Genomic DNA, 14,829 nt, shown 5'->3' with positions numbered 1-14,829 from the left:
CACTTAAATGTAATAGAAATCAAGTATATCCTCTGAAAATAACTCTGTGAGTCATGACTGTCTACAATGGGTGTAACACCCGAGTCCCACTGTCTCTGATGTTTTCAGAGTTTTCAGAGTCCTATCTTCACTTTGTTTACATCGCCGGGATGGCCGGCTGACTCCTCCCCTCGCTTATAAAAGTTGTTTAATTGAGGGACTAGAGAAAAGAAGAATAACATACTGTACTCACTGCTTAACTGTGTTTCTAGATCACGCTCATTTCAGGTAAATTTACATGCAGTGGGAAGATACGAGCATAATAAAGATCGCTAGCATTAGCATGCTAACACGACAATGCAGCGCAAGTTGTTTTGGTTTCATGCTGGTGCTCAAGGGCGACATCTGCTGGATCAAAAAAAACACATATAAAGCCTTTAAGGTGTACATAGCTTACAACTAATTCTGGAGTTCAGTAGAGACCTCAGAGAGCAGCTACAAAATATCTGTGATTTCTGGAATGTAATCCTTTAGGGCCATCACAGGTGATCAAAGTATGTCCACTTCAAGTGCTGGCTTTTGCTTCTGACAGGCTCTGATGATAATTTTATAGACAGGATTGCAACATAGATAAACCTTTTTTTTATTGAAGAATAAGAGGCTTTCTTTGTTTTTTTAAAACATGAAGCAGCCGTTACATCTCTTCAAAGCCACCGTAGGATAACAGGCCACAGGAGTCGACTTCCACTGCCTCTGTTGGTTAGTTTTTTTGTGTCAGTGTGTTTTGAATATCTGTGTTGGAATCTGAACAAACCGTTTCAAACACCAAACAGTCAACTAATGGAGACAGCAGGAGACCATGCAGCGACCATCTCCACAAGGTTACTTTTGTGCTCATATGTTTTTACCTGTATTCCTTAATGAATTAACTTCCTCCGCCGAGACAAAGGACGTGTTTCAGGATAGAAAACGTGAAGACAAAAGTGAACACAGTGTTTGCAGTTAGTAAAGACCCAGCAGCTCTTTTTTGTCTGGCCTTGCTTCTGAATGTTCTGTCTTTGTTTTCGATAATCATCAGAGGATTCTGAATAAACAGTGCTACAGGCTTCTCTCCTCGCGTAGTCTAAGCTTCTTCTTCCCTTTTGTTAAGTACTCCAGGGACCCACATGTAATGTCCTACATTCTTACACTTTGACTTTCTTACAACATTTGAATGGAATACAAAATATATCAGTATGCACACGTCGTATATCGAGGTAGACCAATAACTCTGGACTGCCCTCAAGATACATTATCCTTGTTCCCCTCGGGGATTTACTGTCTGATGTTTTTATGACTGCTGTGATTCCTTGATTAACTGCTTGTTTGTCGTCTGGTCTTTTTTTTGTGGTTTTCATGGGTGCAGTTTATGGGGTCATCTCTGGTTCTTGTGTTTCTTTTAACACAGAGATGTTGATCTTGTTAAGACTATGATATAGTTTAAAAACATGATAAATGATCATTCATTCCGACGCTTGTCTGATTTTGGAGCTTGAGCTGTCACTGATATTTGATTTTATTCACATTAAAAACGCTTGTTTTCCTGGAGAGTATTATTTATTAGGGTTTCTTTAAGGCCCAGTGCTGGATCCACATAGCGTTCTTTCCGGGCAGAAAAAACCTCCGTCCTGTCTCGATGACAACAGCCTGTTGACGTTGGCTGCTGTTTGACCGACTCGGCGTCGTTACTTTTTTACTGTATGTTTTTTTTATTTTAGATTGTTTATTTCCCGATCAGACATGGAGCAAAGAGAATATCGGTTCAAGACACGATCCATAGGCGGCAAAACAACAGGGAATATAACATTTGGAAAAGAGCGCTTGTGATGTCAACAGCACCTTTCTGAAAAGTTTCTGCCATGTGGTGAAACAATGACTATTAATTGTGTAATTTTTTTTCTTTAACTTGTTATATTTTATTTAAAGCTCCCGTGAAAAAAAAGCTGTTTTGGCAGAGTGCAGTTAATCACTTTGTCTGACACCTACCCCCCTGTGGCGTTATCAGATATTAAACATAACTATATAGAAACAAACGTCTGTGTGCCGATGATTTGACTTGCTTGTGTCGATCATTAGGGGCCGTTTATATTAATATCAGTCAATTTCAAAACCAGAGAAAAACTCCTCACAGGAGCTGTAAAATAATAGGTAAGGCGGCTTTAATTGTACAGCATATTTTATTCACTGAGGCTGATTTAATATGAGAGTAATAAAACATAGACCCATTTACTATTACAAGGAGCAGGAGAAATAGATTTAAAATGTATTTAAATTCATTAAAACAGTAAATGTGCATTGTTAAAAAATTAAAGCATCAATATGATCTTTCTCCATCTTAAATCATCTAGTAGTAAAATATACTTTCACCAGGGAGAATGGCTCTAATCCCATTTCAACAGGGCGCCCCAGTTGCCTGCTTTCAGCCTATGCTACTTTGCCATCATACCAAACAGTCTTTTGGAGAGAGAAGCATGGACCGAGGCTGAGAGAAGAAGAGGACAGTGACCAGAAAAGAGAAAGTGAACAAGCAAGATGCTGGACTAGAGGAAATATTGGACAGGCTTGGAAGAACAGTAGGCTCAGAGATGGCAATGTTAGTACTAAGTGTGTTTTATGACAGTGCAGTTTCATTCAGAGACCTACAGGTGGCGCCAAAGAGCACCAAACCAAAGTCCATCATGATGTTGCTTGAAGTCAAATTTAGTTTACATACAAGTTTGTAGTCTTTATAGCATAACATGGTAATTGTTTAGTTTGAGATCAAGTATGTCAGAATCCTGGCTTGCTCAATATAAACAACTTTAAATATAATGATAATTATCATTTACTAATCAATATTGAAACATTCACTGAAAAAAAATAAAAACATTAGTTAAATATGGGTAGTTACTATAGATATATTTTAGACTACCAATTAGACAAATACACGTGCTTAGGTTTTTTTTTTCTTTTTTGTGTGCTTCGTTTTTGCTTTGTCTATTGTCATTGTTTATTTGATGTAAAGCACTTTGGTCAACTCTGTTGTTTTTAAATGTGCTCTATAAATAAAGTTGAATTGGATTGGATTAGGTGTGACTTTTAGCACGGCTGTTCAGTTTCTTTACTTTATTTTTTTAGTCTGTAGATGAAGGGTTGCCTAACAGAATATAGTCTGTAAAAAAGGTGGAGCATAATAAACTGAAGCTTTAGTCTACACCTTTTATGTCGGTTTAATCTCTAAATGTATTTTTTTCAAATCGTTTTCAAGTAACTTCTTTGTGTTTTTAATTCTGGTTTAGAGAAATTGTTAATGCGGACTGAAATAAAACGACAAAAAGATCCAGTTATTTCCGGCAAGCTCTTCAATGCATTTTTTTTAACTGCATTTGTAATCAAGTCATGTGCACAGTGTCTGTCTTTGTTTCTGTCCCTGACCCAACATGCCCCGTCAGTACAGTTACACCAAGGACGTCTATTATGACTCCCATTATCCTCTGCTTCAGTTATAAATAATAGCCTTCATCCTAATTTACCTGCCTTTCTCTTGATTTCCACCCATCCTCGCAGTTCTCCTCTCCCACCACTAGATGGCGACAACACCAAAGTTAATCACCGACCAAAATTGAGAAGTTCTCTGCCTCGGAGACACAAAGCTTGTGACATCATCTGCGGAGGGACAGAGGGTGTGCGAAGGACAAATGTCTTGAATTGCATTACATCATTCTCCACTAATATGATAATATATCTGGAGCGCTGAGAGCCGTGCCAAGCATGAGAGGGGCCATAATCCGTACAACGACCGCTTCAAATGTGAACAAGGGGATAAAATGGAAGTGGAGGTGGTGGAGAAGGGGGGGGGGGGGGGGGGGGGGCGGTTGGGGGTCCACTGGAGTCGGGAGTGCGGAGCTGAAGGTTATTCCAGACATTTTTCCTCAATGAGAGCAGGAGGAGCGAGGAGACGATAATCACTATTACACACTAAGTAAAGATGAGGCAAGAGGGAGGGAGGGAGTGGGGCTAATGCTTCCTGTCTTTCTCCTGTCCTTGTCTCCTTTTCTCCTGCCATATCTGTTCTTTCTTCTCGCTTTTTCCTCCGCAGCCTCATTTTTCCTGTCATTTAGAGGACAGGAGGGGAGGACTGAGGAGAGAAATGTAAAAGAAGAGGAGTGTGGAGACATAAAGAGACGTAAAGAGACGAAGCTGGGGGAGAAAAGAGGTTGCAGAGGGGTGAAAAGTGTGAAAATTGAGATTTGAAGACGAAAAAAAGAGGTGATAAACAAGAAGATTTGAGAGACGAGAGGGAATGAAATGAGAGGGGAAGACAAAGAATGGCGAATAAGGTGGACAAGAGGGACAGCAAATCATGAAGAGGAGGACATGAGAGGTTAAAAGGGGGAGAAAAAGAGGAAAAAACCTGGAGTGAACTTTAGAGAAAAGACAAGATGGAGCGAGGGAAAAGGAGAGAAATGGAAGCAGGAGAGATGAAAGGAGAAGAGAAGAAAGAGGAGAGTAGACGAAGAAAAGAAACATCAGAGGAGGTGGATGGGAAGTTGTGTATTGAGGTGGTAGGAGATGTAAAAGAAGAAAAAGAAAGTGGAGATGAAGAGGAAGAGGAAGAAAAGATGTGAAAACTGAAAAGAGGTGAGATGAAATGAGAAGTAAGAAGTGAAGGCAGAAGAGATGAATGAAGTGAGGACATGAAGAAAGAGGAGAGGAAAGAAGGAAATTGGAGGATGAAGGGAAGACCAAAGAAAAGAGAGGATTAAATACATGATGAGACTGAAAGAGAAGAGACAAGAGGAAATGTTAGAGAAGGAAAGGAGAGGAGGAGAATTGGTAAAAAGATGAAAAAGACAAAAAAAAGGATGACTAAGGAAAGATGGTGGAAGGGAGGTGCCTAAGAAGTAAAGAAAAGAAGAAGTTAAAGGAAGTAAAGAACAGACATCAGGATAGTTACAGAGAGAAATGGAGCGAGTGGAGAGGAGGACTGATGAGATGAGGTGAAGAAAGAACAGTCTGTTGCTTCTCCCGTCGCCATTGTGGATACGCTGTAAACATTACACTCTGACTTTAGAGGTGTCCTTTCTTGTTATGCCTCAGGATGTAAAAGTAGTTCAAACTTAGAGCAGCACTTACTTTTACAAATAAAAAATACAAAATGTACTTTAACACAACAGTTTCTCCACAGACAGGTTTCAAAGAAAATAAAGAAGTCTCTGCTGCTGTTCTTATGAAAGCCGTGTCTTCTTTTATTTTTTTTGTAATACTGTGAAAAAATAATTACATACATTTTGAAAGAAAAAAAAAAGAAACAGAATCCAAACAGAGTAACATGAAAATAAAGCAACATTTTGATAATATCTTGTTTTGTACAGGTTTTTTTTTCTTGATTAAAAGGGATAAAATGAAGCACACAACCAATATGAACAGAATACACACTGTGGTTCAAAAGTAAAGAAGTATGGAGGATATCTGCGTATCTGAACACCCACACCGTCCCTCTCTCACCTGCATGCACACCTCCACTTCAGACTCTCTCAAGAGATATATGGAATCTCCCTCGCTGTATTTATCAGTGTCTGCATATGCTAAATGACACAGAGCCGAATAACAATTCATCCTGTCCACTCGTGCAGCTGTTTCAGCGAGCAGACAGCCTCAGCAGCTGGAGGAGGAGTGAGAGGACAAACTTGTCTCCTTCCTTGTACCCTAAGGCCCACAATGTATCCTTCACTCTGTCCTACCAGCTGTCCTGCTCTGTATTGGGGTTTGACTGACATGGTTTCTTTGTTGAAAATATTTACTATCTTTCAGTTTAAAAAAAAAAAAAAGTAAATATAGATCGATTCCTGCTTTCTTAAAGATCCACTTGACATTCAAATCTAGACAAATTTGCGTTATGGTTTGAGGCTCCTTAAGGCATCTTAAAGTGATAATCCACAACTCGTTTAAATCCTGGTTGATTTGTGTTAAGTGGCGGTAACCTCAAGTGCATTAACATACTAAATACAGACTGTATAAAAAGATAGACGGCACAGTAGCTCCCTGAAAGTGAAGCCAAAACATTTTGAGCTCCCCCTATTGACTAGCTGCAGAATAGGCCCTAAGCTCCGCCTCCTCCATGTTAACAGATGTGACAAAGGTCCAACTCATTTCTCTAAAACTTAGTTTCTGTCTTTGTAGTTACTTTTTTATATTTCTTATTAAAACTAAACTCAGACAGTCGAACACTCGGGCTAAAATAAGTTATTTGATGCTTTTAAAAAGGGGGCAAAATGCCATGATTGACAGCTCAGTGGACGAATGCATGGCAGGATTTAACACAGTAGCCCATCTAGCTGATCCTTACACTGCAGACTCAAGCTTCAAATGTGCAATATGTCAGAGTCCATTGCGGGGGTGTTTTGGCTTCACTTTGGTTCAATCGGAGGACATGGAGGCACACTATCCATCTTTATATACAGTTAATGGTAAAAAGTAGCATATGTATCCACTAGGGGCACCAAAGAGGCTGCCAAGAAAAGATTGTGTGTCTGTTCAAAAGCCTAATTATCCACTTCATCATCCAGTGTGACATCGAGGTTATTTTGGCTAATCTTTGTTTCTGAGTCTGGGTTATTTTGATTAGTTTGTGTCCTTGTAAGTTGCACAGCAGTATACTATCAGCTGCTAGAAGGAATAAAAAAAACGCTCTCCAATGATTGAGGAAATACGCTAATGTACAGCGATTTCCAAAAAGGTGAAATAAAAGAAATCATTAAGCTGCAGTGATTTATTCCACACTGTTTGTCTTTGATTTCAGAGACATTGTAAGTCCTCTTGTTGGCCAGCACAGAATGATGATGCAACTATCCTCAATCCTATAACCACAAAGCCGTGATGTGTTTTTGTCTAGTTCTTAAGAAGCTCTAGCAATATACGAGTCACTGTATATTACAGACTGGCTCTGCAACTAACGCTGAAAAGATAAATGTCGAGGGTATTTAATTGAAAGTAGGACACATGGTTACAATGGTACCATTTTGATTTCATTCAGCCGATACCAATGTCAGAGTTTGTTCAACTGGTGACTTCATCTATCCAATGAAAAAACTATTCTCTTCATCAGTAGTTAGGTTGACTAGATGGCAGCTTTTAATTGATTTGGCACAACAAATAAACATCGGTTCATGCCACATTATGCACCAATGTGCCGATGTCTGTCAACAGGGCCAATATTGGTCGATACCGATGTTGACCTCATGCATCCCTGTTGAAGACTGTGTACCTGTGGTCAGGAGGAAACTCCATCATACCAGCAGACGACACCCAACAAAACTCTGATCTAATCAACATTTCCCGATCAGTCAAACCCCTAATCTCTACAGTCAGCAGGCTCAACACATTTCTGATGGTATGAATAAAACTGGTGTCACAGGCTGCAAACACACATGTAAACACACACATGCATGTCCACAGCACACACTGTATGTGAGACAGAAGCGGGTATAGCACACGCACACTCGGACACACCAACACACAGTATCACCCTCAAGCATACAGCCACATAAACCCCATTAACACAAACGACTGCTGCATTTAGTTTGTCTGCTCAGTTAGTTTTTTTTTTTCCCGCACAGTCTTTTGGCACTCACTGAACACTGCAAAAGGTAAAAATGGACATCGAGCCACTTGAGTCAGTGTTGGCCGGGATGGCACGGCACAGCACAGCATGGAACAGAGCAGTGTGCAGCAGTGTCTGGCCTGCTTCTAGCCTGGTTTGGCCTAGTTGAGACAGAGTTTTTGACTATTTGTGGCCTGGCTGAGGAGTCGTGTATGCCACAGAAACACATGTATATTTTTTCAAGCAGCTCTGATTAATCAAATGAAACACACCATATAAAATCTGAAACACTTCTAACTGAAGTCATTTCCTCCACCTGTGATACAAACATAAAATAATTCATTGAAATAATATCTTTATATAAGAAAGTTGACATATAAACAACACAGAGGTTGATGTTATGACCTCATGTAACTATATATTCTGTAAAAAAAACAAAAAACAATCCCCCCTCAACATACACACAGCTGTTATACTTTCTCCATGTTTTCATCTTATAATAAAATTATAATAAACAAAATACTGTAAGAGAGGTTTTCCATGATGTGATGCCTTTAAATGAAGTCGACCTGGTACAGGCGGTGGTTAATATGAGAGAATGAAAAGGACGTGAAACAATCCGATGGAGTAAAAACGATTCCATATTCCCCTTCAAATCTTTCTATTTTTTCCCCATTTCTGAACCAAATCTTGACATCTGTTTTGCATTATTGGCATTTATGGCGTCCTAAATATAATTACACGTCCTGACTGTCACAATGTAAATACTGAAGCAACAATGACGAAGTACCTGGATGGCCTGCATGTGTTTTTTTGTTGGCCTCAGTACCTCATCAGTGTCACATTTTCTCATTCTACACAAGGTCAAGATGACATTTCAAGTCGGATGCAAAATACTGCACGGCTACAACTCTGTAAAAAGGTTGTAAAGAGGTAATAGTATGCAGTACTGAGGCTGTGATAACCATATAAATTTAAAAGGGCGCTCCATCTGCCGTTCTTCTCTCCATAACTACTGAAATGCTTTATATATATATATATATATATATATATATATAGTGACCTTGGAGCTACGAGGCTTCATCTGATATTCTAATCAGGAGTGGCGTGGCTCTAGTTTCCTTTCTGAGAGTGTTTATTCAAAATAGGGGCAATAAATACAGGTTTTACAGCCCCATAGCAGAAGATTACCATAATATACTGTATCTGTGAGGGGTTGATAGGGTGGCTGATAAATATAAAGACTCAATGATTAAATAGTAAAGTTGCTGAGATTTCTGGCTTCACTTCGCAGCCTCTGGTCTCTTTATGAAGCACGGTGTCACTTGATGTAATTTAAACTGCTTTAAAATGTGTGGTGGAAAGAGAAGTGGGGGGCTCTTTGGTGCCTTAAGTCCCACTTTGACAATCCGATAAAGCATACTTGCCCTGAAGAAACAGTTGGAATAAAATGTGGAAGCAATTTCTGGTAACTGCCAAAACAAGTTTAAATGATCATCATTTAACGTCCCTTAAAACAAAAAACAGTTGTTTCTGTGTTGCAACCTCATCATTTTAAGCTGCTAATGGTAATCAACTCATGATGGTGTCCAATGGTAATTTGAAGACAGCTCAGTGTGACTGGAACTTTGCTGCAGATGATACAGTATCAACTGTTTTTACTGTAAGTAGCTTGTTAAGACAAATGCTTTCAGTGATGCACTAACACCACACAACATTTCCAGATATTGGCAGAGGTCAAATGATGTCTTATAGAGATAAGCATTCCACAAAATCTGGCCAAAACATAGTTTCTTTTACTCATTGACAACCAATCGGATATTGTGTTTGCTTCCTTAATGATGATCTTTCGCAGCAGCTTGAATATATTTTTAAAGGCGAATGCTAATTGGAGATATTTAAGGTTCAAAGTTCTGTACAACTGTCCAAAAAAAAAAAGCCAGGTCAATGGTTTCATCAATAGTTAGGAGCTTTTCTGTACGTTGAAAGAAAAGAACTAATTTAGCCTTTTAGCTTAAAACATGATACAGGATTTAAGTCTCAGGCCAGAAAAGGATATTTGATTGAATGGATCAAACAGCTTTGCTGAACTGCGTTGTAAGAGGTTGATGTCAAGCACACGTTGGGTTTTGATGGATATTTGATTTTTAATTTTCAAGCAAGCTCATAGTCTGTCAGAGTTGGTTATAGATGTCAAGCAAATGTTGGCTCTTGAAATCATGCGGATTCAATTTCCAACTATTTCTTACTGTAGCTTACAAATGTCGTATCTCCACGTATACACATTGTTAAGAGTTTTTACAAACTTTGTAAAACTGGAAACAAAATTTCATTTATAAAATGTTGGTAATTAGTATGTCAAGCGTCAGCCTGATTTTCATTTCCAACCACAATTCAATGTCTGTCTAATGTTTGAGGTAAATGATCACCTATTGCTTAGTTTGAACTTGTATTCATCAACATTTGGACTAAAAATTCTACACACGTTAACAAAGCAGGGTGATGGCAAGCCAATGGTGGGATTTAACGTCAACACACTTTAGGTTTCTTACCGGGATTTTAGGTCTGTCCAATGTTGGGAGTTGGATTTTAGTAAATATCAAATTTTCAAATCTGAACGAAATAAAATGTCAGCCATTCTTTCTGGTTAATGTCAAGACAACATCGGGATTTGGCATGAAGACGATCATTTCATCCAACCACAAGTCAATGTCTGTCCAATGCTGAGGATTGATTGTCAACCAAACATTTTGGTTTTGACCAATTTGGCAGTTCAATTTTGAAAAAAAGAAAGAAAAGGAACCTACGTCAGGGTTGTTTGTTTCTGACAAGCCAACGTTGGGTTTGAATGTCAACCCACTTTTCAATACAACCACAATTAAAAGCTATCAAACAGTGGCGGTCTGTAACCCAACCCTGAATTTTGACGAATACCCAATTTAAAATTTCAATCAGAATTCTATGTGAATCAACTTGGAGGTAAATTCCTACACAGTGTTTGGGTTTTGACATCAACGGCATTTTCAATTTCAACCACAAGTCCACGTCTGTAACGTCTCAGTCCCATGGAACGTCTAAAACCCAGGCTTAACAATGGGGTGATGGAGATTCATTAAAATGGGAGCTTTTACAGAAGCTGCATCATTAGAAATCAGAGTAGAGAAGCAACACTTTAAAGGCTGATATTTATGAACCCATGCTGTTACAGGCGAATCACACGTACCAAAGCGGACACAATTGAAAGAAAAATCTCCGACGAGAAATGCCACCAAATTTTTCTGTTGCACTGAACAAACCAGCATACTTACATATAAATGTACAAAGTACCATATGAGCTAGATTGAACCATCTGTACCTTCATTTTGATATGTTAGACAACACTTGGATCTTCTCGTTGCTTACAAAGTTCTCAGCACGGCTCAAAGTGAGCAGCTGCTTGATCTCCATCCATCATTTTGAATGTCGTCGACGTTTGTAAAAGGCAGTCCAGTCAGAAGACCGGAAGTCAAAGAAAGGGTTTCAAGCCAAAAAGAGATATCCATCAAACTGATTGGTAGATATTTATCATTTTTGGAAAGAAACTCTTCAAAATGTTCTAATTTTAAGTCTACACATCATCCACTTGAAAAACACCATCCATCGTTTTTTTTAGAGAAACTCAAAAGGTTTCCAGTTAACGATCGCGTCTCCACGTACACATTAAAAAGTGAGTTTCACCCAAAATGCTGAACCTTTGGTCCACAACTCCTTATAAAAATACTATAAAATGTTTCTGAATGCCATTTTTTTTTCATACATTTCCGTATAAATATGGAAAAAAAATCTATTCTACTGTGCAAGTGAGAGAAACAAATGACACTTGAGGGTAGGGGAGGTATCTTTTTGTACAAATTGCAGAATTTAGCTAAATGAGAAAGCACTCCCGTAACACCTCGCTTCACAAAAACCATATACACACAGCAATGACCTTGAGTGAAATGTTAAGTTTAGGAATGCGTCATGATGATACAAAATGAGAGATGAAGTGGACGATGAGCTCATAGAGACGCTTGCTACCGCTTCTTTTCTTTCCTCTCAGTGGCATGTACAAAACCTCTTTGTCCACAGCATCTCATCGTTCAATTTTACAAAAAAGAAGACACACATTAATAGTTTGTGTGTTGGCACATAAGCATTGGCACTCTGGTCACTTACTTACACCCCTTTAGGAAACTCTGTCCCACTTCATTCAAGGTAGATCTTGTAAGAATTGGGCAGGTTTAAGTGAGGGAAAAGGATCAAAAAGTGCCAGATATTTTTTTTTGTCTGAGCTGCCCCTGTTGCTGCAATACATAGAAACAAATAAGTATTTTAAGATCTGTGTGTATGAGTGTGTGTTTTTGCAGTATGTTAAGAGTCAGAACGTGTTGGATTACTGGAAGGTTTGCTGTAGGTCACTGTACTGCATCACACTGTTTAGGTTTGTACAAGGAAATCCAAAATGACCCTAATCTCCATTTGCACTTATTTACAGAGATGGGTTTGGGAGGAAGATGTGATGCAGGGTGATGATCCAGGAGTAAGAAGAAAAAAAGGCTCCTCTGTCAGCTCCTGGCCCTCTTCTTCTTCTTCTTCCTCTTCCTGTTCTCAAAGTGCTCTTCTTCTCCTTTTGTCTCTTATGATTGTGGCTCTCGCTGTTGCTTTTTCATGGAGCATAAACGCTGCACGCAGCAGAAGGTCTGTTGTGTGTGTGAATGTCACTTTGCATGTGTCGCATGTATTGCTGCTAACTGTTTTGTAGGTGATGCTGCTAACTGCTGTGCGTTGTTGAGGTGTTTTTGTTGGTTCAGAAATTGAACCGAATCCCATGCACTTGATGCGATGGAAACAAAAAAAAGTATGATTAATTGTTTTCATATTAAGGTTTGTTTAATGGTTTTTTTTAAGTACTGCTGTCTGTGTTGCTCAAACATGAGTCTGCATCCGCTGTGTGTGTCTTTGGGAATAGTCAGAGGGCGGAGACGAGTAAGAGAAACGAGTGGCGGTTCCGTACTGCCCTAGTCCTGCTTCAGGACTTTGTTGTCCGGGCCCTGGACCCGGCCCTGGCCCTGGTCCGGGTCCTGGCCCGGTCCCTTGACCTGTTGGATACATTTCATAGGCCGGACCTTCCTCTATGGGTGGAGGAGCAAAGCCCATGCGGTAGCTGGGGTACTGGGAGGGGTATCCATAGTTGTCATACGCCAGCTGGGCATTGCTGTCCAGCAAGCCGCAGTCTCCAGGGTAATCTCCAGGCGACTGAAGCGCTGGATTGGGAGGAGCTTGCTGGCTCTGCGCCACCCTGGTGAAGGTGTTGAACTGGGCGTAGGTGGCGTGGGACATCCTGGAAGGCGGGCGGGGGTCATAGCAGCCGGCTCTTGAGCCTGGCACACCGCTGGGGGGAACAGCACCGGCGGCGGCAGCCGGAGGTCCACTGGAGGTGGCACCGTCTGGTCGGTTGTTGGGGTTAGGGGAGCGGAACTCTCCCTGGTAGTGGATGGCACGGGACTGGGGGCGCGCCTCCTCGTGGGTGGTGGCTCGGACGTTGTAGTAGCCATTGGTTGGATCCTGTGAGCAGAGGTGAAAAAATGAGTCCTTGAATCTTATTTGCAAAGTGCAAGAGTAGCATCAACATTGGGATGAAGATAGCTAGTTTGTGCAAGGGAAGCTCTTTTACATTTGGTTCTTAGCTTTTTTTTTAACCCAAATTGCTTTTACCACTCTTGGAGCTACGAGGCTTCAGCTCTTGTGTCATGCTTCTACCTTCGTACTTATTAAAAAGTAAATACTTGATGTCGTCGGTCACATTGCAGGCTGATATGGGTGGTGATGTCGGTGCAGTTGGTGGCGTGCTGCTGTTCATGCTATATGGTTTATGTGGCTCACAGTATGTGTTTGAACACGATACATAATGAGAGACCTTCAAGATAAATATAGCTTAGCTTCTATCTGACAGGAAGCATTGAGCATAGACCCGTATAACTCGGGGATGTAGCTGCAGTAACTACTCCCATTGATTTATGAACTCAAAGTTGAAGCCTGGTGTTCGGCATTTTGGCCGTCCCCATCTTGTTTTTTTTTCTTCTAAACTTTATTGTCCATATAAAGACAACTTTGCTTTGTTTCAGATTTTCTAGGGGGGCTTTTCTGCCTTCATTTGATAGGACAGCTGAAGATAGACATGAAGGTGTTAAGAGAGAACGGGCGGATCGGGAGTCAAACCTGAGGCCAGTGAGACGAGGACTGCAGCCTCTGCATATCTGGCACCCTCTCCACCAACCGAGCTAAAGCACCCCTTTTTTATTCACATTGTTAAGTCTCTATCCTGGTCGACAGGTTATTATGGTAGTGACAATCACAGGTAGCCTGAAGCAAACTCAGCAAAAAGCTATTTCGTATACATTACTATAATTAAGAAAATCAAATTCATGCTGGATTGAAAAAGACTCAAAATTAGCAATAGGGATCATAAGGACAATGTTAACTGAGGTATTTATCAAATGTAAAGTTGGGGGATTGTTTTCATCTGATTGGATTTATTTATCTAACGCCCCCTGCTGTCCATTAGGAAGAATAAAAGTTTAATCTGACTAGGTCACTTTTTAATACTCTACATGTTTTGTAATTAAACTTCAATTAGCGCACAGGGATTTGTGATTATGCGGAGATTCTAACTCCACTCCGGGGCTAAGAGATCTGATCAACCTGGCCAAGCAGAATCCTGGAACTGAAGCTTGAAGAATCATCCTTTTTTTAACATTTAAAAGGATGAATTATTAAAAGTGGTGGTCATGAAAAAAGCCCTTAACTTGAGTGTAAATAGTGAAGCGGAGGATAATCAAGGAGCTGGTAATTAGCACTTAATGATGGATAAGACCACGAGTTCATGAAATATGTTATGATTGTGCATCATGCATGATATACAGTTCAAGCTGCAAAAAAAAAAAAAAAATGTCAGCAACCAGCTTCTCACCTTGAGCTCGTACTCCTCCCGGGTGTCCCCCTCGCTCCGGATGTCCTGCTTCAGGTCCATGTCGTCTTTGAACGGCTGAGTGGAGGGAGAGAGGGAAACAGAGGGCAGAAACTAAACCATCAAACAACGAAACACACACACGGAAAGAGGGAGGGCGAGAAAAGGAAAGGAGAAGGAAGAGAGAGAGGGGAGAGGAAAACAGAGTTTCAGGTTTCTCATCCCAAGAGAGAGGAAGACGAAA

General features: G+C 40.2%; 1 protein-coding gene across 1 annotated transcript in view; it reads right to left on the bottom strand.

Annotated features, from left to right (window-relative positions):
- Nucleotides 1-5,217: 5,217 nt before the first annotated feature.
- The window catches only part of kirrel1b (kirre like nephrin family adhesion molecule 1b), a 100,200-nt gene continuing 90,588 nt past the window's right edge, over nucleotides 5,218-14,829 (bottom strand). Inside the window, exons 14-15 of the mRNA XM_065953684.1 lie at nucleotides 14,589-14,663; nucleotides 5,218-13,183 (exon numbers count right to left, since the gene is read on the bottom strand). Coding sequence (XP_065809756.1) covers nucleotides 12,545-13,183; nucleotides 14,589-14,663 — 714 coding nt within the window. The 3' untranslated portion in view covers nucleotides 5,218-12,544. The remainder of the gene's footprint in view (nucleotides 13,184-14,588; nucleotides 14,664-14,829) is intronic.

The sequence above is a fragment of the Labrus bergylta genome, chromosome 4, assembly GCF_963930695.1.
Source record: "Labrus bergylta chromosome 4, fLabBer1.1, whole genome shotgun sequence".
In the NCBI taxonomy this organism is placed as follows: domain Eukaryota; kingdom Metazoa; phylum Chordata; class Actinopteri; order Labriformes; family Labridae; genus Labrus; species Labrus bergylta.
The sequence above is the reverse complement of the archived record's forward strand: the minus strand, read 5'-3'. Positions and strand labels throughout refer to the sequence as shown.